Source organism: Haliaeetus leucocephalus, unplaced genomic scaffold (genome assembly GCF_000737465.1).
Source record: "Haliaeetus leucocephalus isolate CR32 unplaced genomic scaffold, Haliaeetus_leucocephalus-4.0 Scaffold240, whole genome shotgun sequence".
NCBI classification, from domain to species: domain Eukaryota; kingdom Metazoa; phylum Chordata; class Aves; order Accipitriformes; family Accipitridae; genus Haliaeetus; species Haliaeetus leucocephalus.
In genome coordinates this window covers 1556625-1582650 of record NW_010972676.1, presented here as the reverse complement: position 1 = coordinate 1582650, position 26026 = coordinate 1556625, and the positions used below count along the sequence as shown (strand labels likewise).

Sequence of the window (26026 nt, the reverse complement as noted above, 5' to 3'; positions counted from 1 at the left end):
AGCGGAGCTGGTGCTTTGCCTTGGCCAGGCCCAGCTGTGGGCAAGCTGCCTGCCGTCACTGCGGGGCAGGAGGGGAGGGAGGGAGGGATGGATCGAGCCCGGGCCCGGGGCCAGCTTGCCCCCGGAGGCCTGTCGGGTTGAGCTGGCCCCGGCGGGAGAGGGAAGAGGTGGGATGGTGCTTCTCCACACCGCTCGTTCCTGAGCACTGACTCGCTCGGGTATGGGCAGGTTTTGAACTGAGAGCCACATCTCTCAGGAGGACTAGGCATTGGCTAGTAAAAAATAAACACACCTTCATGGAAAAAAGGCCTGCATGTAACTAGTTGCAGAGTCAGAAAGTTCCAAAAATAGAAAACTTGCTTTGTTTTAAGGGGGAGGGGGGCAAATAGGGTTACATTCGAACACTCCTCTGAGCTTTGTATAGTTCTCTACCTGAAGTCTTGGGAATAAAGGAACAGTGAGGTGTCAGTGGGCACAGCCGGTCGCCTGAGACTCAGCTCTGTAGTTAGGTCTGTGTGGCTAAGCCTCTTCTATCTACATGGACTGCAGAATCGGGTCCATTGCTAGTTTGACTGCATTAATCAAAATCGCTCTAGTAATTACAAGGTGCAGGTAGAAACACTTGATTTGTTCTGAAGTTTGCTTTTCCTACCAGCCAACTGAGTTTGAGAACAAGTGAACTGGAATAGACTGTTGGATATTCCGCATTATATTCTGTGCAAAAAAAGAACAGCTATTCCAGGGAGCAGGAAGGAATAGCCCCACCCCTTTGCTGCATTTACTCTCACTTTGTATTTGGTTTAGGGTGCTACTACTTTTAGATTTCAGTCACCAAGGAACTTAAATTGAGGTTGGTGATAAATAGATTTATCTTTGTTTAAATCCCATTTTCCACGTTGGTTGGACTGAGCTAGTTTAACAAGCAAATAATACTCAGTTGCAACTGATCTTGCAAGGCTATCTTCTAGCTCTGCAAATACTCTTTTAAACATAATGCAGGTTGATTGTGAATACTGTATAGGACTTCAAGGGAGTGCTCGTGCTTAAAAAGGACCAGAGAAGAATATCTAATTGTTTTTGCACCTCCTACTTCAGTGCTGACAGATTGTTCTGTGTGACTCCTTGCTCTCTATGCAGAGCTGAAGTTTTGGGCATTTAAATTCTGTGTTGGGAAAATGTTGTTGTTGCATCTGAGATTACATGCAAGGTGTGCAGCTGGTGAAGCCTCTTGCTGATGTAGCCCTAGATAGCTGTGAGACATTCTGTAATGTGGGACTTTGATTGTGAGCCATTCTGAAATCACAGGCAAAACTTGATTTGTCAAGAGAAACGTTTTCTTCTTCATTTCTTCCCCTTTATATGTCTAAGTTAAATCTGATTATGCTGTTGTGTAACAGTAAGTTTAAAGGCAGCAACAAACATTCAATGGCCTAATCTAGCACTTGCAACAGAACTGAAGTTCATGCAAGTTCTTTATCGGCTCTTAGACTATTAAAAGGCCTCTGGAAATACACAGTGATTCCACCTTAATGGGCAAACTGGAAGACATGGAAGCACCATTGCAGAGACCCATTCCTGTGCAAATGAAGAGCAAGAAGACTGTTTCCTTGTAAAGGAGAATCTAGGCGGATTGGAGCATAGATTGGGCTGGTGGGAGAACAAGGCTCAGGTCCTTTGTACTGCTTTGTTACTTTGGAAGAATAAATTGGCCACTATTTCTGAAGCGCTCGCTCTGTAGGGAGGTGACAACAGCATGCTTAGACCTCAGAGCAGGACCAGGTGACCAGGATTAAAGCAGGATAGGAGCTCGACATGCTCTTTCAATGGGCTGCCAGCTAAATGTTTGTTTTCCCAGCAAGCTGGTACAGAAGGCAAGAGTAAGAGGTTTATCTTGGAGTTTAAACCTTACCTGCAGGTGGTTCTTACCATCACACCCAAGCCTGTGCTGGATGTGGCATTCCTTCAATATGAAATCCTGCTGGCTATAGTCTTTACTTGTGTGTTACAGTATTTGCCCAATACTGTGAAGAGGACACAGCTACAAGTAATATATTGGATATACATCTAGCAGAAAATAAGTGGATGCTTATTAACTTTATATTTTACTAGAAGATAACAAAACTCCCTTCTCTTTCTCCCTCCCTCCCCCCTCAGCTTTAAGCACATTCCTGGTCTTGGGGGAGTTCCTCTGTCTATCAAATCTACTATGCCGCCGCCACCCCCCCCCCCCCCCCCCCCCCCCCGGTTCTTATGCTGCTACAAGTAGAATGTTATCTGGTAGGTTTAAGTATCTGTCTCTCATATTGGCTTACAAGCCCCACAGATAATTTCTAAAAAAGGCAGCCTTCTCAAGGGAGGCTTCAAATGCTTCTGTTCTTGCTTTTCTAGTTCTGTTGCATCCAGATAGTTGTGTTTTTATTAATCCATTTTAGAACAATAATCAGAACGCCATTATGCTATAAAATAAAAACTTGTCCTCCAATATATCCTATGCTTGATCTCTTTTCTTTACATGCTCGTAAACCAGAGTGCAGTGGCCGAGTGCTTAATGTCATGTGTGATAACGTGAATTTAATGCAGGGTCCTTCCTATGCCATTTCAGGCTTCATTTAAAAGTTGAGGAGAAACGAGAATCTCACTTTATGGGCTTAACTTTTACTTATTTCAGTTCATCTTGGAGGGAGCTAGTAATGATTTGGAAAAAATACAAGTTATAAAAACAGCTTTCTCCTTCCTGTTTAAACTGTTTCAGCTTTTGTTTTGGCTGGACTTTGAGCCAGTGAATGAAAAAAACAGAAGAGGAAGTACAGAAAAAGAGAGGTAGGGAAGAAGTGAGGGAGCTTAGTAACTTGAGACTGCAGAATACGGGAAGCACGTGTATGTCAAGAGAACAGCTTTGAAAGGAACTGGTGGTGAGTCAGGAAGCAGTGGCTCCAGTCTCTCTTCCCCATGTTGCAAGAGTGGTAGCTGTAAGCTTGTGAGTTTTCTAGTTAGAAGTGGTAGTGATGTTGGATTGCTACATTTGTTTCATTTGTTAAGTCCTAGAATACTAGTTGTGCCTCACTGAATATCTTCACCTGAGATCTACTGTCTCTCTGCAATACTAGCTGGGTACATGCAGCTATAATATATGCTACTATGCTTTGAGATGCCTCTTTCTAGTGTATTATTGTGAAATACTGAAGACTGCTTTTCTCCCCTCACTCTCCTCTTCCGTCCACTAGATTAAGCAACAATGGCATTTGTGAAGAGTGGATGGCTGCTCCGGCAAAGTAAGTCATGGGCCACATCAGAGCAACTTAGTAACTCCCAGCTCTTTCTTAAAACATGTCTCTAGCTCTGTGGGTTGTTTTTTGGTTTTTTAACCTTTAGGACACTTCACAAAATGACCTGTCATAACAGTATTTCCATGTGACCTTTTGGGTATACCAGTGGGAACAGGATATACCGTATCTGAGGTGTCTGACTGGCATTCAGCTTCAGATGCTGCTCTGTAATTAGTGCTGTATACAGTGGAGTGGAGTTTCCAAGTGGAGACTTGGAAACTTTACCTGACACCTTAACTTAATGTCTTCAATTAGTTATGCCCTCTGCTTGTTCTTGCAGTGAGTTAGAATTAAAGCACCAGGTTATGCACTTAGATAAACTTAGTTGTGATTTTGAATACTAGATAAAATATGGGACCCAATTCTGTAATGTTCTGAAATGGGGATGCTGTAGTACAGGATTTTGCTTGGTACCTCAGAATGTCTGGGGCAACTGTGAAGGATTTCTTGGTTTAACTCCTAGGACACAAATACTTCCCAATATGTGCCCTCAAAAGTGACTGTCTGATTTTTAAGGTACTATTCTACGGCGCTGGAAAAAGAACTGGTTTGACCTGTGGTCTGATGGCCGCTTAATATTCTATGATGATCAAAATCGCCATGATATAGAAGATAAAATCCACATGCGAATCCATTGCATCAACATCAGAGTGGGGAATGAATGTCGAGGTAATAATGAAACCTTCAGGATTTGTGTATTCAGGGATTCTTTACAACTTCAGTGCCTGCTCAGCATACCATTTACAACACTACTGCAGAAGTAAACATGTACCAAGAAGTGTGCAACTTCATTGTTGTTAAAAAAAATAAAACCACTCCCCTTACCGCCCCAAAAAACCCCAACCCAACCAACTGCTACATTGCCTTATAGACACCCAGGGCGTGATATCACCATGTGATAGATTAGGTTAGGGTTTGATACTTCCTTTTAAAACTGAGGACAGTGTACCATATATGCAGGTGGCAGGCATGCACGTGAGAATGGGATGTTCACAGTAGACTTCTCTGTCTGATTATAGAGTGTTACTGGTGTAATTATAGTAATTATGGCTAGCTGGAGTGAGAGGCAGGACTAGAAATTGGAAACCTTAGCAGATTTTTTTCAAGTATTACTAAGTTAACTTCTAGCATTTGTTAGTACTCCACTTGATGCTGACACAAGTGAAGGACACAGGTGTTGGAGAGTACTTATTGCTAAGTATGGATTGGTTCGGCTGTAAGACACTTGCATTTCTTAGGAATAATGTTCAGAGCTACTTACTTCCAGGACACTCTAAAGAGTGAGAACAGGTTATTTCCTTCTGTAATTTGTTCTGATGCCACGGAAAGCAGCTACAACTGGCCCTAGTTTATTTTGTCCAGACTTTGGCATAAATTGTCTCCCTTCTTGTAAATGCAATAATGAAATTCTGGTTATAGATATTTCATAACTCATCTCTTTTTTCTGACTCAGATTTCCAGCCTCCAGAGGGGAAGCAGAGAGACTGTTTACTGCAGATTGTTTGCCGCGATGGGAGGACAGTCAACCTCTGTGCAGAAAGTGCAGATGACTGCCTGTAAGTCTGCCAGAGAATATTTTTTTTGCAGCGTCTTCCTCTTTTATCTTTCTTTTTCTCTCTCTCCCTAATTATTTTCCTTCCTTCAGACCTTCAGAGACACGTTTTAAGAAAGTTTTCAAGCAAGTAAAAGCAGTCTTTCAGTGATAAAACATAGCTCTCCTATAAGAAGTTGTCTAGCTCATGCAAACTAACTGCGAGTTAAGTCACTAAAAACACTGAAGGGTGAGGAGGAGTAAAAGAATCTTATTAATATGGTTAATGCAAGACTTGATGAACAGATTTTTTTTTTTACTTTTCCCATTCCCTTAGCCCAAAGAGATCCCAATCAGTAGTGAAGGGAAGAATACTCTATTATTGTGAACTCTCAACTGAGCTTGGTTATGTATAGTTAGATAACTTCTATCATCAGTGTTTGCCAGGTATGCTTGGTGCATTGAGCATGCTCCTAGCCACACGGCATGGGAGTATCTGTGTGAAGTATACGTACCTTCTGTTCAAACTGTAATAGCGTCAAGACCCACACTCTCTAGTCAGCACAGATGCAACTGTTCAGGCAGGAGATACAGCTTCCCTGGTGCATCTCTTCCTCTTACCTTATCCTGAGCATGGCTGCATATTACCTAGCTGTTGTGCTTGCAGTGAGGACCTTCAAACTGCATCTATTTCTTCTTGTGTTCCTCCTCAGCTCTGCAAAGAAAGTAATTATTTCTCAATCTTGGTATAACACCTTTGTGCATTCATTTTAGTGTATCATTAGGCTTTGGCATATGCAGTATCTTAAACTCTGCTCCTGCAGTACCTCTAGTTGCTGACCTTGGCTTTTTCATAGTCCTAAAAAGAAAAAGGTGGCCTTAGTTTTTATCAGTGTTCCACTAAACAATGTTTTTGGTTTTCTTTTTGCAGGGCATGGAAAATTGCTCTCCAGGATGCCAGAACAAACACAGTAAGTGTACTACCTAGGCTTTACGCTGATAGAGAAGCAGCACATCAGTGTTATGTGTGGTCCAGCAGTTTACTTCTGAAATCATGTTCCATCCTTCTCTACTAGAGAAAAACAGGGTTACGAGCATGATGGTAAGGCTTGTGGGTGGGGAGAAGAACAATCCTCTGGATCACGTGCACATGTCATCCTTGCAGCCAAGTCCAGGCAAATACATGCTGGGTGGAAGTGAATGATTTCAGGGAATGATTTCTTTGGGTTGAAGTGAATGGGAAGCTGGTCTGTAAGGGAAGTTGGCACTGAGGCTGTGCGCAAAAAGTAAAATCTTCTGCATCCAGTAAAAATGCACTTTCCAATTCTAGGGTTTGTTGCCTACCACGTGCAGTGCTAAAGGAAGCTTACTGCAAAGAAGCTGTTTGTTAATGTAGATCTGTTACATTGTGGGATGCTTCTTGGTAGAGACTAGGGGAGGAGCAAGAGGTGGAGGTGAGTGCAGGCGTGCTGGGAAGCAGTATATTATCTCTGCATCAGCATGCTAGCTGTGGAGAATGAAGAGGTCAGGAATCATAAAAGCCTCTCTGTGAGTCTTGGAGTTCTCTAGAGAACTGTCTTTGGGGCACCACATCCATCCACTTGTGGGTATTGTTAATTTGTTTTTCTTCCAGACAGCCTTCCAGAGTACTCTTCAGCACTAGCCTTTCCATGGCTAGACTGAACCAACCTGAGATGTTTCTGTTTCATGGGAAACTGCTGGGTTTTGTAGAAGTTTATCTCAGTTTTTGATGGGTCACATTAACATTGCCAACTGTACTGAGGCATCTGTCACATGATATAACTGAGATCTGTAGATACCCAAAGCAAACACTTGTCATAGCAAAACTACCCTGGACACGATTGCCTCTAACTGCAGCCATGCTATGCTGCTTCATGGTGTTAAATGAGAAGTGAAGGAACTGTCCTCATGCAGAGGACACAACACTCATGGTCTGTCTGCTCTAGAGTTAGGGGCTTTATCTTGCTTATGTGTGAGACAGTGACTCCTGGTTTCAGGAGTTAGGAACTGCTGCTTTTCATGTCTCTGACACGTAGCTGCCAGCCCTGCTAGATGGCATTCAAAACTTGCCAGTGCATTACCTTTGTCAGCCAAGGCAGACCCCTGCTACTGAAAGTAGGGCAGGTAGCTCTCTGCATAAGTAGTATCATAAATAGCACTTTCCAAAGCTATTAAAGGTCTCCAACAAGGACGTGAACTAACCGGTTTGAGTCCATCTGTAGGTGTCTGACACAGCTTTCAAAAATAACAAGCATCCAGCAGCACCTCATAACCTTACTGGAATAGCAGGGTGATCACCCTAGCTTTGAGAACTACGTCATTTACAGATGTTTGCAGGCTTGTGTCACATGCCTGTACAGAGTTCCCTGTAGCAGAACAGAATACATTTACTGCTATGATGTGAGCATTTGCTGGACTTTTTCCTGGGTGGTGGAAGTACCTGCCTCTTCATATAGTGCTTTCAACAGTGTGTTTCAAGCAATCCTTAGAATCTCCACCACAAGTTAGACCTGGGATATGGCCATAGTATGCCCTCAAAAGTCTTTCTTCAGTGCAGGTACAAGAGACAATAGGAACATTCTCTGTTGAGCTATTAAAGTGTTCACTTGTGAATTAAAAAAGGGAGCTGTTTTTTTTCTTGGGATAAGACACTGACTAAGAGCATCACTGTACATTTCTGATATTAGGTGCAAGAATACAAGGTTACTGTAACAAATCTTTAATTATCTTTGAGAGCTCCTTGTAGATGGATTCAAGTAAGTTATCACCTTTGCCTCATGGCTGTCTTCAAAAAGGACGAGAATTATAGGTGGCATTTGCAAAGTAATTCCCTAAAACCAACCAAGCCCCCAAATGCCTACAGTTAAACCTCTCTTACTGTATATTTTTTTTTTTTAAGTCTTCTCACAGCCAAAAGTGAGAGGTGGCTAAGAACTATGACAGCGTTCAGCTAAAATGTTCAGGTGCCACTTTTGGCTACTGATTCCTTTATCTGCTTTTGCAGAACTTGGTGATACCACTCTAGGGTGCCAGGAAGCAGCTAGCTTAGTTGTGAAGACTTTTTTATCTGAAAATGGAGGATGAACAAGAGGGTAATTTCTAAAACCGAGGCTATAAAGTGATGGAAGGAGTCGGTGTGCTTGCATGTACACATGTGCATGTATGCATGCACACACACAGGTAAGAAATTTTATGGCTCCTTCCTGTGGTTGATCAGGCATTTGTATTCTCCTAGGTCTGCTCTCCAAGTAGTTTCTTTTTACAGTGCTTTATAAGGTACTCAGTGCTTTCTTAACATGCAGCATGTCTAAAGGTTACTTTTTCTTTGGGGTCATTAAGTTTTAATCCTTGCACTACTCGAACTGGCTGGCTGTAGGAAAAGGTGATAATTGCTATCTTTCCATGGTGTTTAGGGCTACATGGGATCTGATGTGATGTATGATGAGACAGCTGTTTCCTCAGCCCCTCCTCCCTATACAGCTTATGCCACACCATCACCTGAGGTAAGAGTTGCAGTCAGGAAGCATTAAAATAAGCGAGGTAGCAGAAGCAGCCATCCTTCAAGCATTCAAACTGTACTCCCAAAGTGCCGTGTTTCACAGTAAGATCCAGCTTTGAGCTTTGTGCAAAAGGGGAGTGAGAGTAAGGCACTAACAATCTATTGTCACTCCTATTTGAGATGGATTTCCTTTGAAAGGGGTGAGGCAGATTTGGTTGGGAGGTATATAAAGGGATGGCTCCTTAGTGAACTTGGAAAATAAAGCTTCTTAGAGACAGAGCAGAAGTTACTTGGCTAATCTTGAAAAATATTGGCTGTGCAGCTTTTAACATAAGGAGGTGTGACTACACTTTCACATTGTGTAAGCACTGGAAGGATATAAAATCAGGAGTTTTAAAAATAGGATTTAATGACTGGAGCTGTCACTTTTAACACATAAGGATTTTATCGTATCCAAGATGTCATAGCAACACAATAACTTTAGCTCCTGGATGCACAGTTCTTTTGCAGTGGAGAAGGAGCAGCACTGGGGCCGAACCAGTATACATTGGGGATTTCTGGATGTTCTGAATGACATGCAGTGATACACAAACAGATTGTTGGGGCAGTGTCACTTGCACTATAGGTGCTCTGCTCCAGCCCTTCACTGTTAGAAATAGTTGTTAAGAACTAGATGTGGTAGTGGGAGCTGTATCAGGGCTAGCAGCAGGCCTCCTCTTTTGGAGAACAAAATTGCTTCCAAAACACACAGCTACAGAGTATTTGTCCCGAGTCTGACATCTGCTTGCAGTGTACTTGAGGAAGGTTGGTTGGAGTTTCCTGGGATCAGCTGCTGCCTGCCTGGCACTTTTGAGCTCTCCAGAGAGCTGCTGTTAGCCTGAGGGCAGAGAGGAGAAGCTGGTAAGGCTGCTGTGGCTGCCTGATGATCCAGGCCCTGCCTCTGCCATTCACCATCCAGGAAGGGTGGACAGCGAATGCTGCTTAGGTGCACTTATTTTTTCAGGCAGCTGTTCTGAATCCTTTCCAGGGAGTAGATAGACTGTATCAGTACAGACTGGATATTTTCATGAAACTTTGCATTAGAAATGAGGGAGAATCGAAAAAAGTGCCTAATCGGATACATAGCAAAGCATACTTTTGTAACGGACATTTTTAATTTCACCAGGTTTATGGCTATGGCTACGATCGGTACAATGGTGTGTATCCTCCTGCTGGTCCTCAAGTCTTCTATGCCTCCAACGGACAAGCTTATGCTGTTCCCTGTCAGTATCCATACCAAGGTAATCAGTATAAACCATATCCTTCATCTTCCTATAGAAGCTATTTGAGTCAGTCTTTCTGGCTTTAATTCTATCAGTCACCACCCTTTACCACCCACCACTCCTGCACAACAGAGTGATAGAAACCTGACTTGTAACTGGAACCAAGTCCCCCTACCCTTTCACAATAAAGTGAGTGCAGTGAAATTTGTATTAAGTGATTTAAGCTTCCTGGTGTGATCCCAACATATTTAAATTACTTCATGAACTCTAACTACAGTAGGCAGCATGTTTTCTAAGGAAAGATAGAAGAGCCAGAACAAGATTGATTCAGTACTCCATATTGGGCATTGATGGAGCTTTTGATTAATCTGTTGCTCTTATATCTAGCTTAATTATTTCAACACTGATGTTCAGTTATGACCTCAGAATTAAATGCAAATTTCAAAGGTAAATCCACTCCTAAAGCGTGGTTATAACTGGTTCCTTCCCCACATGCTGGAATTGTTGTAAGGCAGTACAGCCTTGTGAAGTCTATTGCTCTGTTCAGGTCTGTAGAGCTTTCAATCCCGATAAAAGAGGAAATAGAGTAAAATTTTATGGTGTGCTTTTAAGCTTAGTGACCTTAATTTAGGATTAGCTTTGCACAGAGAGCCCCAATCCTACAGAATTGGGGCTTTAGAGTAGTATCAGTAATAAAAATCAGAAGATTTAACTTACTAATTGTTTATGATCTGCCTCTGCAAACAAGAATCTCTGTTTAGAAATTTTTTTTTCAGTTTTGAGGGAGATTTTTTTTTTCCATTTGATACTTGTCAGGTTATTTCATTTGCCTTTTCCATTTTTTGTTACAAGGGAGGTGCATCAGCCTAAAGCTTTTAAAGCTTTCCACATCTGAGTTAGTGAAGTCCTAAGATACAGACCATATATATGCAAACACAGAGGAAGGTGGGTTCTGTTGGTTCTCAGCAGCTGAAAAGCAGCAGCTTGTTGAAAGTCCCAAGAACCATTTTTAAAAACTACCAGCAGGCCTTGGAAATCAAACCTGTATGATAAAAATGAAGCATTAAACAGTAACTCTCCTAAATAGTTTGCAAGTCCAGTGTGTTAAGATACTAGTTATAGGTTGGGCATAGTAACCACGCCTTGATGTTTTCCTTCACTAGGGTTACTGCAACTAAATCTTAGGGGTCAAGTTCACCCCTAGCAACTAACTTAACCCCTGCACTTTTGGCTTCATTGCTCATTCTCTGAATTGACATAATCCTTCTCAAGATGTTCCCAGTCGTGCATCATTAAGAGCCTTTTCTAGTTGTATTAGTTGGATTACTTCAGTATCTTTTACAAAAAACACTGCAGTATCTTCAAGAACATTTAGTCTTCCTGAAGCGTCTGGAAGGGAAAGCAGTACTATTATGTTTGCTTTGCAAGTAGGAGCTAAGTCACAAAATATGACAGGTGGAGCTTGTACAAGTCTGTTGCAGAGGAAGGGTCAATTGCTGGTTTCTTGAGTCTTAGGTTAATTCCTTACTACTGGGCCAATCTTCATCTGAAAAGAAACGTAGCAGATGTCACCACACAACAGATCAGTCCAGGATGTGAAGGCTCAATTGAAGTAGTAGGCAGTAGTTGTAGAGTGAATAACTGATACGCAGTTTCTGACAAATCACTGGCTTAAAGCTGCCAAAGATTATTTTTCTGGGGAAGTGGGGTGGGGGAACTACACTGTTTGCCTTAACTTCAAGGTTGAGTCAATTTTTAGACCCATTTCTTGCATTAAATCCACTGAGTGTTTGATAGAATGATACGAGTAATTCGTAGGTTCTTTGCTAATATAATTGCAGAACAACGTTCAGATTTATATTTGTGATGAGCTTTTCTTACAAGGCTAGAAGTGTTGCTAGGCCTCTGGATTTATTTAGTAGATGTGGAGGCTGAATCCAAAGCAGACAAGTGTTCTACCTTTGTAGCTGATATCATCTTAGTGTTCAGTGGAAGGAAAAGGGTGAAAGAATGGGCATGTTTTGAAATTACAACACATGGTATTAAGATATACATTTCTTTTGCCCTCCTCCTAACAATCTCTCATTACCTAGGACCTTATGGCCAACCCCCTGCAAACCATGTCATCATTCGAGAGCGTTACCGTGACAGCGATGGAGATCTTGCACTGGGCATGCTTGCTGGAGCAGCGACTGGAATGGCTCTGGGATCATTATTCTGGGTCTTCTAGATTACCCGTTCCTTATCTTTGTAGTTCCATAAACCCTTTATTGTGTGCAATAATATATTGGCAATGTTGTTAAACTTTAAGAAATGCAATAGTTATTTTTCAGTAGTGACATCTTAATAACTGATTCTTAACTGTCTTAAGGGGAGTTTAAAGGCACCATTTAGTTAAGTGGTGAGAGATGGCATGTGCTGCTCTTGAATACTGTTCTGATGTTTGGAATTATAAGGATTTGTACTGATAAGGATCAATGGGAACACCAATGTAACATGGTAGCACTCACTAGCTTTACAAACAGACTGCTATTGTAAACACCGTAGAAAAAATAGATTTTGGGGGGGGTCTAAAATCTGGTCTAAATAGGAGGTTTACAGGAGACCTGCATTAGTATGTAGGTACTACTGGCTTCTAAACATTCCGCAGACAAACATACAGCTCAGCAGAAACTTCTTGGCATTATGTAGTCTGCCATGCTTGAGGATTTTTTTGTTTTCAGACTTGCCTGCAGATGGTAGTGTATTTTCTTAGATGGAGTCCTATACCTGTCTCTTACACCATCCAGGTGAAGTTGTCTTCGAGAACATAGAAGCAAACCACTAAGAAGCAGCAGCACTCCTCAGTTCTTTTATTCTCCCAGAAATGTCAATGACCAGTGGCAAGGAAGACCAATGTTTGTTGTTCCACCTCCCTCTGTATCTTGAATCACTCTTCTCTGGTCAGATGGAAGTAATGGATCTTTAGCTTTGCAAGCAGTCTTCCTTGTCTGTAGAACAGTCACCTCAGACACTGTACCAACTGCATTGCTGAGGAAGAGGCCGTTGTCTAGTGTCTCTGCTCATTACTGCTATTACTCTGCAGGGTCTGCAGGAGGAGAACTAACTTGAACAACCCTTGCCCTGTTGGCCCTACCAGAACCCCTCTGCAGGCAGTAATAGTCAAGAGGAGAGAGACAAACACCACAAGTAGACCTTGCACACAGGCACTTTAATATCAGCTACCTTGCCATGGCTGGGATAGAATGTCTGCCTCCAAGGTTCCCTGAACCAGGAACTGGTTTTGAGCACACCTGAGCCTGGGTTTGTTCTATGCACACTTCCCCCTCACATTCAGCAGATCTCTTCTTCCCTCCCTGACTTTTTAAGGAAAACAATCAAGGAACCTGGCTGGCTTTGCTTGTATGCCTGATTCTTTATGCAATGTGCTTCTGCAGGCTGCTATGCTATGGACTGTAACCTGGAGTGCAACTGTTGTGTGTTATGTGGCCTATTACCTTATCCCATTATAATCCATGCTGAGCTGTGCTTGGCAGGAGAAAGAAAGCTCTGAAGAAATGCATGGCTTTCTTATTCAGGTAAAAGAGGCAGGGTGCCTAAGTTGAGTTCTTTATTCTAAGAGGACTTATTTTTTTACTTCCACTTTCAGCTTCCTGTATTCATACTGGTTTAATGTGTTAAGTCTTTCTTATGCTTTCATTCAGAAGTAGGTTGGTTAATTTCCTTAAGGTTCACAGGGTTTCAGGTATATCAGGAAAGATGAAAATAGATGAGAACTTGCACCCATATAAACTTAGATCAAGCCCCAACCTTTTTCATTTCATCCTAAAGCTGTCTTGGCTCTATCCTACATATTTAAGCAATAGAGGTCTTAGACAAGAGTTTGGGCAGTAGCCAGGGGAAACACTAAGCTTTCATGACTCTTAAGGACCAACCCAACAAACTGAAATCATCGGAAGTAAACAGACAGATGTAATCCTGGCTGCATTACTAAGAGTGGGCCTAATCCAAAGAACCTAAACTTCTTTCAGGAAACTTTGGCTCAGAGCAGTACAACAATGAGCATGCATGTCCTTTCACAGATTAATACAAGCTGCACGTGTTCTGCCAGTGGTAGGTACTGAAAGGACTTCTTGGAAGTTCAAAAGAGGACTAAAGCAAAAGTTTCCTATTGTTAGTCTAAACCAAAAGAACTTGGAGTACACTACTGAAGTTCTCTTAGAGGCCTGGTACCCTTGAGGCCAGAAAGAGATGATGACTGTCTGGAACTTAAGCAAACAAACATTTCTACCCTTTTTAAGGCTTGAGATAACCTTGAAGCTGATTACAAGTCTACACTGCTGTTTAGTTTGTGCTTTGCAATATAACTAGTTCTGCAGAATGCCTCCATCTCCTCTTCTCCCTGTGTAATATTTAGCTTGTAGGGGGTAGAAGAGAATAAAACAATTGAACATCATTGTGATGTCTTTTGAATTTCATAATGATTGTGAAAGAATAGCACAAAGTGAATCAGCTAGTAATTTATTTTAAATTCAGAGTTTTACTGTGTAGGTGTTTTTTGGTTTTGTTTTTTTTTTTTCTTCCCCAAGAGCTTTTGATCACAGCAGGGGAACATGTCTCTCGTGCTATACAGGAGATAACTATATCTAAGTCCTCGGCTTCTTCAAGTGAAGTGTACAAGATAAATACTCTGTTGGTTGCAAAACTTTTCTGGATTGAATTCAAAGCAAGAAATTATCTTTTTAAAAGTTCAAATTGAAGTAAGTCTCCATTAAAAAAAATAACCTTACGCCTTCTCAAGGGAAAAAAATTTACAAATTGAAGCTGAAGATTCCAGTTCCATCTTGGTAACAATAGGCTTCTTTTATAAAAAAATCATGAGGTACTTTTCTATCCTGGTAGCATAAGACATTTAGAAGCTAGAAAGCAAATGTACAAAACTGTGCTAGAGCATAAAATCAAGAGAGCAGTTATCTTATTGCAGGTGCTTGTAGGCTTTCTGATGTCACTGCAGAAATAGAAGGGGAAATGTCTTGGTGCACAAAGCAGCAGCATGGGGATAAGCTGCTTGAATTCACTGGTTGTTAAAGCTCGTAGACTTGCTTCCTGAAGACATGGCTGTACCTCCTGTTGCTCAGGAACAGAGTGGAGGTTTGGTCATAGCTATAATGTCCAGCTGGATACATAGTCGACTCAATAGCCTTTCTCTGCCCAGTCCAGTACTTCACATATCTGCAGGTTGTGTAGATGTTGGTGTGAGCTGAAGGAGCAGGGCCAGAGTGGATTTCAGGGCTTAGAGAGACTGCCATTGCAGGTTCTGCAGAGAGGTGATACCATAGTGATGGGATGAGGCAGTGGGTGTGGCAAGATAATTTTCAAAACAGATTGAAATGATAGTCCTAAACAGGTATTTATTTCTAAATGGTGCTATTCATGATGCTGTGATTCCAGTTATACCTGCATAGCTCCCAAGCACACACTTTCCTACCTGGGGCCCAATACTTGACCTCCCTAAAGCTATGGGAGGTCCACAGCCAGTACAGTGCCACTGTTTTTTGCAGTGTACGGTTATCAGTTAAGGATGACTAAATCTGTTGTATAGCAGTTACAGTCCATTCAGAATTAAATGTCAGTGCTTACATAAGTCACAAGTTTATATGTTTATCTGTGACTAGTTACTTTTGGATTCTTAGTTGTGGACAGCTGGACAGAGCCAGGCTTCCAGAGAGTGGGGTAGAAATGCTCAGCCTTCTGTAAGTCTGACCACAGTAAAGAGGTGAACCAGGTGCCCCTCCCAAATTTAGTTAAATGTGAAAACATAGTTATTGGCTTCTTTCGCTTGAATGTGGGGGACTAGGGAGCCAGGCTCTTCTAGTGAGTGGGTAAAGGCTTATGAACTAGAGAGGAGGGGGTGGCAACTGTTTACGTACAGAGCAATTGCACTGACTTCTGGCAGAGACACATCTTTTCTAGTGCTGAAGCACCTTCTGTCCTGCCTCTACATGGAGCCACCCTCTATGTCACACAACACTGACTTATTTTGTTTGTTCTTCATTGGAGATTCAATAGGTGATGGAACCAGCTAAGCAAGTTGAGTAAAGGAGAAAATTCACACCTGTGTTCCTCAGATATGTTTGTGGCTTTTCCTCCTCATTATATGACTAAAATATGTGTAAGCCATAGAGGCTCGCATGCAGCAGATGTCATCCCCTCCAATCCTTCATGTTCTTGTGCACTCTCTATCTTAACTGCTGCTTTTACTATATGTCCTCATTCTCATTATTAATTTATAGCAAAATACCCTTATCAATAAAATTCATATTTAAGTGTAATTGTTTTGTCTTGAAGTTTACTAGCCTTTGTTCAACATTTCTCAGTTAGTTAGTTTGTAGACAAGTATATGTTTTTCGAACATGTAGTCAGCTTACAGGAGGTTTCCTCTGCAAGGAAACAAGTCCCATGATGAATTCTGTGCACATCAAGTCTTTCCTAAGCAATTACAAGGGTGACTTGACTTGGTAGAAAAATGAACTAAGACAACTGTGGCTGTTGGAGTTAGAGTCAAGGCTGACATACCCAGTCATCTCAGTTACCATGTAATAAAGATGATGTAATGTCTGTGAAATCAGCAAAGTAACTCCTCACTAACACCACTGTAGTAAGATCAGAATTAAGGCCTATTTCTTTCTCAATAGAGTTGAAGGCTTTGACTCAGAAGTGCTTAATCTTGGATATATGCAACACTGATCCAGATTACCATTTGACATTGCATTATCGAATCAACAGATTTGTACTGTTTAGTATTACAGTAAGCAGCTTGGAGCACAGATGTGGCTCTGGGTAAAATGCTACTGGTTGCTGTATTGGTATTTCCTGCTTATGAATTGCTTCAGTGGAGTTGGGTACAATCAATAACTTTGCTTAGACAAAGACACTAAGTGACCACAACCAGCTCTGCCACCTAAAGGCAGACTATCTTGTACATTTGCTAGGAGTTAAACTATTTGTCAGAAGGACCACAGTACATTTTGTAAACCATTATTGTTGATTTGTGCACATTTTGTTTTTACTGTTGAGGGGGCTGGGTTTTTTAGCTACTAATCTGGGGGAGGAATGAAAATAAAACTATTTCAAACAATCAGTTAATGTAGGAGTACATGTTGCTCTTCTCCCCAGCATGCTATGTTGGCTGTGCTTATTTTATCAGTCACCAATTCCTTATGATGGATTTACTAGGCTAAGCAGACCATGATGTACATTTAACCCTGCCCACCACAGCACCCACCTTTACTGAAATTTCTACACCAGAGCAAATTAGGGAGCTAAATTTGCTGTGCAAGGCTTTGCAGCTCCATACCTTCCTGAACTGCCATGCTCCTGAACTGGCAATAGCTTAGAGAGTGGGCTTTGCCTCTGTTACTGCTTTCCCTTCTCCTACTGCATTCCCTGTCCTGTTTGTGATCACTGAATGCAACCACAGTAATTAACTTGGGTTGTGTTCCTAAAAGTGCCTTTATTTGTCCCTCTCTCCTGTTGCAGTTCCACTACAGCCCATTGAAGTGAGTGTGGAGCATTTGCTGTTCCCTCCATTTTAGTGGAGCTGAAAGTTTCCCCTGTATGTTGTGAGCACTCATTAACTACATATGAGAGCTTGTAACAACAGACTGACACTAATGCACTGGTTTGCAAGTCTTCTGATTACCACCAGTTATCTCATTAGTGTGATAAATTTATTTTATGTGTTTGTTAATCAAACCGGTTCTGTAAGCCTTGCACAGTGTGTTCGTTTTTGCAGGGCAGTGTTGGCCTTTGCAGGCAGGTGCGGTTGGAAACTTTGTAACTACAATGTCTGGCTAAGTGAACAAGATGTATCAGCTTTCAATGCCTAATAAGGAGGTATTTTAAAGTACGCATGCTCCAGATGACAAGAAACACAGAAGAACACTACACCCTTCATCCCACGACTCCCCCAGCAACAAGGCGTGCAATCACAGAAGATACTAAACAAGCCCACGTGGGCCCGGACTCTGGACTCTAACCTGGCAACAAAAAAACTATAAAAAGGGGACTCTATGGGAGCGCAGCACACGCCGTTGGTAGAGCAGAGACTCGCGGCCGGTCAGCGCTGTTTTGTCTGTTTGCCGCTTGCTTCAGTAAACTTTGATTGGATTACCCATGGGCTGGCGTACAATTTTTTTGTCACGGCTTATAACAATTAGGTTTCAGAGTTTGAGGCATCTCTAAAAGGCTCCAAGACTCACAGGGCAAATAAAAGCTCTAGGTGTATCTGCATTAATAATTTGAAGCTTCAGATCCGTTTGATGATGATTTTTAAGGCGTAGGTTGTGAAAGTTTCAGACTGACAATACTGGGCTGAATCTGACTGAATATGGTGGATGTAATACTGATACTGCCTAATTTTCCACACACTTCAGGTACCAAAGTTAACTATGACATTTTGCAAAGTAGTAAGTCTTTAGGTACAAGAGGTAAAGCCAAGAAGAGAGTGACCGACAAGCACCCAAAGCTTTCGGGTGCCAGGTACATGTGGGGGCCTAAGATGAGCTTACCCTGCCTGGGGTGCTCCCTGAGCAGCAGGCCGCACACGGTCCCAGCGCCCTGCCTCCTGCTGTAAATCCACCAGCGTCTCCGGGCACTCCCGGCCGGGAAGGCAGAGGCCACGTCCAGCTTTTCGACGGACATCTGAACCCCACGGTCGCCCTCGCCCGGCCGGGCACAGCCCCGCCGCCCGCTAGATGGCGGTCCGACACCGGCGATGGCGGAGCGGGGGCGAGGTGAGGCGAGCCCAGCCCGGCGGCGGTCTGGCCTGAGCCCGGGCCCCCGCTGCTGCTGGCCGCGGCCCGCCCGCGCTCGCCTGGGCAGCGGCAGCCAGCCCGCCCGCCTCTGTTCCTGCGGGAGCACCGAGGGACGCTGACAGACTTGGGTTATTAAAGCCACCCCGAAACACGGACCGCTTGTTTCAGATATAAAACGTCGATGGCTGACCAGAGGAACCCCCCTAGCAGCCCCCGCGGGCGGCGGGAGGAGACTGGCCCACGGCCTCCTGCGCAGCGATGCAGGCCCACACAGCCGGCACCGGCAGAACCCAGACAGGCCACGGGGAAGGGCCCCTGGGCGGCCAATTTAAAATCTCACCAGGAAACAAATGCTTTCTTGGGAATCCTGCCAGTATGCAGCTGCCCCCACCAACGCACCCTCCCGCCATCCCGCTGGGGCCCGCCCTTCACTCCCCCCGCAGCAGCACAGCTACACAATCCTGCAAGGAAGCAGCAGCATTTCTCATCCCTGTTTATAAATGGGTATCATCAGTGTTGTCTCAGCCCTCGCAGGAGCTCTGAAGCGCTCTTGCCCTGCAAATACTAGTCTGGGACAATGATCCTATTCATGGGTAGCAAAAAAACCTGCAGGTTTGCAGTTTGCAGGCAGGGTTGCAATCTCCGCAAGGTAATACTTTCCAAGTCTGCTGCTGGTCCAAAGCAGTTTTTCATGGGAATGCTCAGAGACATGGTTGTAACAAAAGGCTATTTCCATGCCAAATTTCCATGCTCAAATCGCTGGATGCTTCAGCTGAAGAGCTGTTTATCATAAAGTCACAGGACTTTTCTATTACTGGAAATGAAGGGGTATGCCAAGCTAGCAGATGAACTGGCTTTACACTAACCAAAGTCCAACGCTTGGACTGCTACCATGCTTAGAAAACTTCAGCCCTCAAAACAGGAGTGTTCCTACTATGTTGGAAAGAGACTGCCATCAGCCTCATACAGCCTTGCAGTTGTTGCTGGCTGAGTGCACAAGATGAGAGGCAGCAATACGCTTAGCAGGGCTCCAGGATCTGGGTTTTCCCAGTTTGTGCTTCAACACAGGAGGACAGGCTGAGAGCCCTGGCCTGGGACTTGGATGTTCTGGGTCAGTTTTCCCAGCTGTCACAGGCAGTTTGCGTGATGTTGGAAAAAGCCACTTTACATTGTCACATCTCACTTATCTCATTCCCAAAAGAGAAATGGTAACAAAAGAAACAGACAAGTTCATGAAAAGCTGTAAGCTGTTCCACTTTGTACGTGCACTGAGGATACAGGGATATCAGTCTTAGCTGACATTTTCAGAGACCTTTGATATGATCATAAACAACAATTAACAGTGTTTAAATAAGAAACAGCCCAGAATACAGAGGGCAAGGGCTGTTAATTCAAGAACAGCATCATGTTTCTTTACAGACTGAATATAGGACACAAGGGCTGGAAGATATTTTAACCCTTCCTTTCCTCATCCAAAGCAGAATCAGTTCCACTACCTTGCAACACATGTAGCAAACACAGACCTCCCCAGAAGCCCAAGCCTTAGGAAGGCCCAGGGTATACAACCTCCACCTGATCCAGGCAAACAGGGCAAATAAAGACTGAGCATTATTCTGAAGCAAGGGAAGGGAAGAGAAAGACACACAATTCTCTTTGGACAGAGATTTTTAAAAGGAAATGTTAAATTTCCATTTCCCTGTTTCAAGCTCGTTTTAGCTATATAGGCAGGAAGGATCAATTTAGAAACTGTCTGCCTTCAATTCATAGCAACATAAGCATCATCAACATGTTTGAAAGATGGTAACATAAGCTACAGCTGCCTAGTTCAGCAGATGGAGACTCAACTGTCTCATGCATATCAGACCATGCATGATAACAGACCCTGAATACATGAATTGAATGTCTAGATTGTGAGTCTTTACAGACTGTACTTTAAATTTATTTGCTTTTGCAAAGACTGGCTGACAAAGAAGGGGTAAACAGAGAGACATTTGTTCTTTAACTGCCCTGAAAAATACTAAAGTCAACCATTTTACTACCTGAAATTTCTCCTGATGCAGAGGTTTGATATAATGTTGTGTGCCATCCCTCTGTGCAGGCATGAATTAAGGCAGATGATCAGAGGCCTGAAGAAAATCCATCCAGGTAAAATCCCTCTCACCAGCATGGGACTCTTCACCTAGTTCCAGACACCACAGAACACTTTGAGTTTCCATGTTCCTCACTTCGCAAATGTGACTTGGCCATCTCCTGGTCCCAGGAAAGTTACTGTTCCTAGGGAAGTGATGTGCATTTGGACTTTCCAGACAGATTCTGAACAATGGCCCTTTTTACATCTTCCTGATTAAATCTAGGTAATGTTTGCAATCTCAGATTTGGATGACTGAGAAATAATCAGCAAAACAACCCTGGCTTCCTATACTCCTCCATAATTTTCTCTGAAAGATATTCAATCACCCCTGCTGCATTTTTCTTTTTTTCTTAAAACTTTCTTTAAAGATTATTCTCAAAGTTCACACCACAACATCCTGCTGAGACAGGCCAGAAGAATCCCCTTCAGTCAATCAATAGCTATATTTCTGACTGTTTTAAAACCAATTGTTTCAGATGCCACTATTCCAAACAGCTTTTTTTCCTGATCAGTATCTCTGGCAGCGGTTCAAATAACCTATCAGGGGAGCTAATTGCTGTTAAAGCTATTCACTTATGATCAGACTAGGATGTTTTCCCTATGTAATTGCAATAGAAAACTTCACATAAATTCAACCCATGCAAAGCACAGCTACGTTCTGGGATGGGCATATGTCAATTTAGTAGAACAGACATTTTTTGGTGCTTTCTTTGTCCTCACCACAAAAAAGAAATCCAGAAATATTTCCATTATTCCAGCTCTGTCAGTGTGCTGGCCCAAGTAGTCAGTGTGCTTAACTTCAGGAATGGAAATAACTGCATTGACTTGAATGGCATGCACACTGTGCATCTTCAAGTGCTTGTGTTGTTGGATAGGCCAACAGTTTTGTAAAAACACAAAGCTCCCAAGAACGTACTAGTCATTGGGGGGAAGTAGGAGAACCCTCCAAACTTGCTGGATTTGTCTATACATGGTGCAAGAAAACAGGCCAAAATCTGTACCAGTGTAAATGAGCAGAACATTAATGAATCCACATGCCAGCTTGCACCCTGGTTTTACAGCTAATGAAGGCTTTCAAAGATCCATTTTAAGTAAAGGAAATGCATGTACTGTAAACAAAAGCGTGCTTCTCCGTTCAACAGAAGTATTACCAAATGCTTCAGAAGTGACCCCAATCTAGTATTTTGCAGAGGCATCAATATACTCTTTCATGCATGGAATCACCTACAGATGTTGCAGCACACTGCGCTGTATTTTAGTGGCACATGGGGAGAATGAGAAACTCAGAGTTGTGTTTGATTGTTTCTGTTAAAGACAGTAAGGCACTGTGGGCAGGGAGGTGAGATTATGGTTTTCATCAAGTCCCAGTAAACCTGAGTTAATGAGACATGGTGAAGCAATTCCAGGGAAGGGAAGTATCCTGTCCCTGCACTGAACTGACAGTGAGATCCTAAATACCACTGGTATAAATAGTTGCAAGCGCATTTTAGTTGGGACCTCATTGCAGATCAAAGCACACTTTGTTTACTAAATCTGAGTTAATATTTGGACCAGAGCTAATCCCTTATTCATTTCTTTAGAAAGTTTTCAAAGGACAGCTCTCATGAGGATCTCACCTGCATTTCCAAGCAGGAACTTTCACTCTTCTGTTGACCATTTACAATGAAGTACAGCAATTTCTTTCCTCTCCACCCCCACTCCCCAACACTGGAAACATCAGTGTCCAGTACAAAGTAGGCAAAGATGAGATTTTATGAGTATTTCTTGCAGGAAAACTCATATTCTTCTGACCAGCTCTGAAAGCATTATTCAGACATGCAGGTGTTTCAGAGATGATCCTCACTCCCCCAGCTAAGCTTACTTTCCTATTATCCACCAAACTTTTTGCCTCACAGCTTAAGGGGATAACTGTAACACCAAGTGGCAAATCCACAGGCATCAGTTCACTCCTCTGCTGTCATGTCTGGTGCCACCACCACATCTTCAATTCTGCTCATTTCTGTGCAGTGGGAGGCCAGGTGGCAGGCAGGGGTTCTCACAGGACACAATAAAATGAAAAAAGTAAGTAATATGAGTTTGATCAACTCCTGAGGCAAGGGTGAATGAAAACTTTCATTCCCATCCTACATACCATCTTTTCTATGATATTCCTCTAATTAAGCAGTTGTCCTCAGTGCATTAGGTGCAATCCATTTGAACACAGCTTCAGATTGAGTTTATGATCATCTCATTTATACCCAAAAGGCACATAGTGAGTGACCTGCAAAGACTGATTGTATACGTTATGATGGGCACACATGCAAAACACAGCAAATAGCACTGCAACCAGCTAGGCACCACAGCCAGGACTACAGAAGATGGAGCAATTTTAATTCTCTAGCAGGGTCAATATTAATCAGATTGCTATTTCTATAAAGTAGCTCATTTTCCACCCTAAAAAAAAGCAGAGACAGGAGCAGCCCCAATGCCTGGTGGAGCTCATACCCAAGTCTGTTATTGCACAGGTGAGCATGCTCAGTGAAACCAGATACTCCCCAAAAAGCTCTGCAACAGTAGCTGAAGTGCTGGCTCAAACACCCAACACATGCACCTTACAGCAGTTGTGAATTTTCAAACTATTTAATACATTTTGTAACTTTTTTGCATCCCACTATCTGCAGTTTCTCTTTATAGTGGAATTTTCTACCTATCCCATACGAAAATTCAGGTAGTTGGGTTAATTACTGCAGCAATTTCTGTACCCGAAATAAAAACCATAACTCATGTAGAAAGATATTATTTTTATATACATATGGTTTGGGGGTTTTTTTTTTGGTTTTTTGTTTGTTGGTTTTTTGGTTTTTTTTTTTGTTTTTTTTAAGTACTGTGGGTTTCTTTCTCAAGGACTGTCTTAATATTTGTTCCTTTCATGATACCAGACAAGTTGCCTGCATCCACAATTTGGTCCTTTTTCTGTGATCATCCAAAGTCCTACACTAACATATCATGAATAGCATCACCTACTTTACTTGATACAGAAGCAACTCCATTTGTATGCTACCATGGTTTGCAAAACTGCAATTACATCAACCATTAAAACTGAGAAGGGAAATGGAGAACAATGCTTTATATTAAGTGATACCAATTACAGAGTAAGTACCTGATGCTAAGAAGTGACTGTTACATTTATGTGGTTATGTAACTAACAGATTGAGCAAGCTCTTGCTCTTTGCTTATCTGTTGGGCTCTTAACACATGGCAGTAGACTCTCATTTCCTGAAATATTAAGTCAGGAAATGCAGATGTCTTATGTTAGATTGCTGATAGGCCTCTTGGAATAAAAGCAGAGCATTGAGTTATGTTGTTATGTTATAGACAGTGCTCTAACTACTGTGCCTGCACTGAACCACCGCCTTTTCAGGGAATCATGGAAGGGCTGAGGTTAGAAGTCACCTCTGGAAATCATCTAGTCCAATGCCCCGCTCAAAGCAGGGTCACTTAGAGCAGGTTCCTCAGGATTGTGGCCAGTCAGGTTTTGAATCTCTCTGAGGGTGGAGACTCCACAACCTCTCTGGGCAACCTGTTCCAGGATTTGACCACACTCACAGTAAAAGAGTTCTCTTACATTTAAACAGAATTTTCTGAATTTCTGTTTGTGTCCATTCCCTCTTGCCCTTTCACTGAGAATCATCTGGCTCAGTCTTCTTTATTCATCCCATTAGGGGTTTAAACACAGTGATGTTTTCTGAGCCTTCTTTTTCACAAGCTGAACATTCCAAGCTCTCTCAGCCCCTCCTTATATGAGAGATGCTCCAAGCCCTTAGTCTTTGTGTCCCTTTGATGAAAGTGTTCCTCTAAGTCCATGTCTTTCTTGTACTGGGAAGCCCAGCACTGGACCCAGAGCTCCAGATGTGGCCTCACCAGTGCTGAGTAGAGGGGAAGGATCATTTCTCTCAGCCTGCTGGCAGCACTCCTCCTAATGCAGCCCATGATGCTGTTGGCTGCCTTTGCCACAGGGTACACTGATGACTCCTGCTCAACTTGGTGTCCACAAAGACCCCCAGGTCCTTTTCTGGAGAGCTGCTTTCTAGCCAGTCAGCCCCCAGAGTGTACTGTAGGTGGGGTTTTTCCTCCGCAGGGGCAGGATTTAGCATTTCCCTTTGCTTAATGCCATGAAGTCCCTGTTGTCCCATTGCTCCAGCCCATCAAGGTCCCTGTGAATGGCAGCACAACCCTCTGGTGTATCACACACTCCTCCCAATTTGGCATCATCTGCAAGCTTGCTGAGGGTTCACTCTGTCCTATCAGCCATATCATTAACAAAGATGTTAAAACAGTACTGATGCCAGAATCAACCCCTGGGCTACTCTACTACTGACTGGCCTCAGCTGGAGTATGTGTGTTGATCACACCCTCTGAGCTTGGCAGTTCAGCCAGTTTTCAGTCCACTTCATTGCCCATTTTTTAAGCCCATACTTCATCACTTTATCTATGAAGATATTATGGAAGACAGTATCCAGAGCTTTACTAAGGTCAAGATAAACAACACCCACTGCTCTCCCTTTGTCCACAAAGTGAGTCATCTCATCATAGTAGACTATCAAGTTGGTCAGTGTGTGGATTGTCCAGCTCATAGTTCACAAACAAGTTTCACCATGTCTAGTGCATACAGGTGACTCATGGGTGGTTACAAAAGCAACCCAGCCTTGGATTGCCTTGAGGCCCTGTCTCTCTACAGAGACAACTCATGGGGAGCTCTGTAGACAGCTTAGCCCTGGGCTATCTGATAAACCCTAAACTAAACAGGGCAGTGGCTGCACCATTCAAAGAACCAAAACCTCAACTGAGCCTTGAAATCCTTTAACAAATAGTATGTCCCAAGTCTCAATCCAACCACTATTCAGTTGCCTGAGGAAGCAAGGTTAAAAAACAACAACAACAAACCACCACACTGGAAGGTTTCAGCTTCAGTTTCAAATGACAACCTTGTGTATTCAAACAATCACAGACCAGCAAAGGAAAGATAAGGGGGAAACTCCACTCAGATATACATAATCCATTTAGGCATATATCATAATCCACTCAAACATAGTCATACACACTACTCTACAAGTCAGGGGATAAAAAACCCCTAAGATTCAGGTTGGAAGTTGGGGTCACTTCTCCAACCATATAGTTGGCTTGTGAAGGAGACCCTTCCCCCCCTTAATCAGGACACTGGTCAAAGTAGCTTCCCTGGGATTGAGAGCCCTTACCTGGAGGAGTAAGTGAATATTGTTTATGCTTTAAGTTTGTAGGCACGTGTGTGCTTGTGGTTGTATGTGAATCGCTTGTGGTTGCAATAGTGTACTACTCTTGCTTTAAAAATTGTAATAATGCATTTCACCATTGTATCTGTAAAACCTGCAATAGTGGCATGTTAAGTCTATAAGTGAAGTTCAAATATATCATTTGCTTGAAC

General features: G+C 42.7%; 1 protein-coding gene across 1 annotated transcript in view; it reads left to right on the top strand.

Moving 5' to 3' along the window:
• The window catches only part of PLEKHB2 (pleckstrin homology domain containing, family B (evectins) member 2), a 28445-nt gene extending 16492 nt beyond the window's left edge, over positions 1–11953 (top strand). Inside the window, exons 3-9 of the mRNA XM_010568217.1 lie at positions 3225–3272; positions 3843–3995; positions 4780–4882; positions 5789–5828; positions 8292–8381; positions 9543–9657; positions 11733–11953. Coding sequence (XP_010566519.1) covers positions 3236–3272; positions 3843–3995; positions 4780–4882; positions 5789–5828; positions 8292–8381; positions 9543–9657; positions 11733–11869 — 675 coding nt within the window. The 5' untranslated portion in view covers positions 3225–3235 and the 3' untranslated portion in view covers positions 11870–11953. The remainder of the gene's footprint in view (positions 1–3224; positions 3273–3842; positions 3996–4779; positions 4883–5788; positions 5829–8291; positions 8382–9542; positions 9658–11732) is intronic.
• The last annotated feature ends 14073 nt before the right edge of the window (positions 11954–26026 follow it).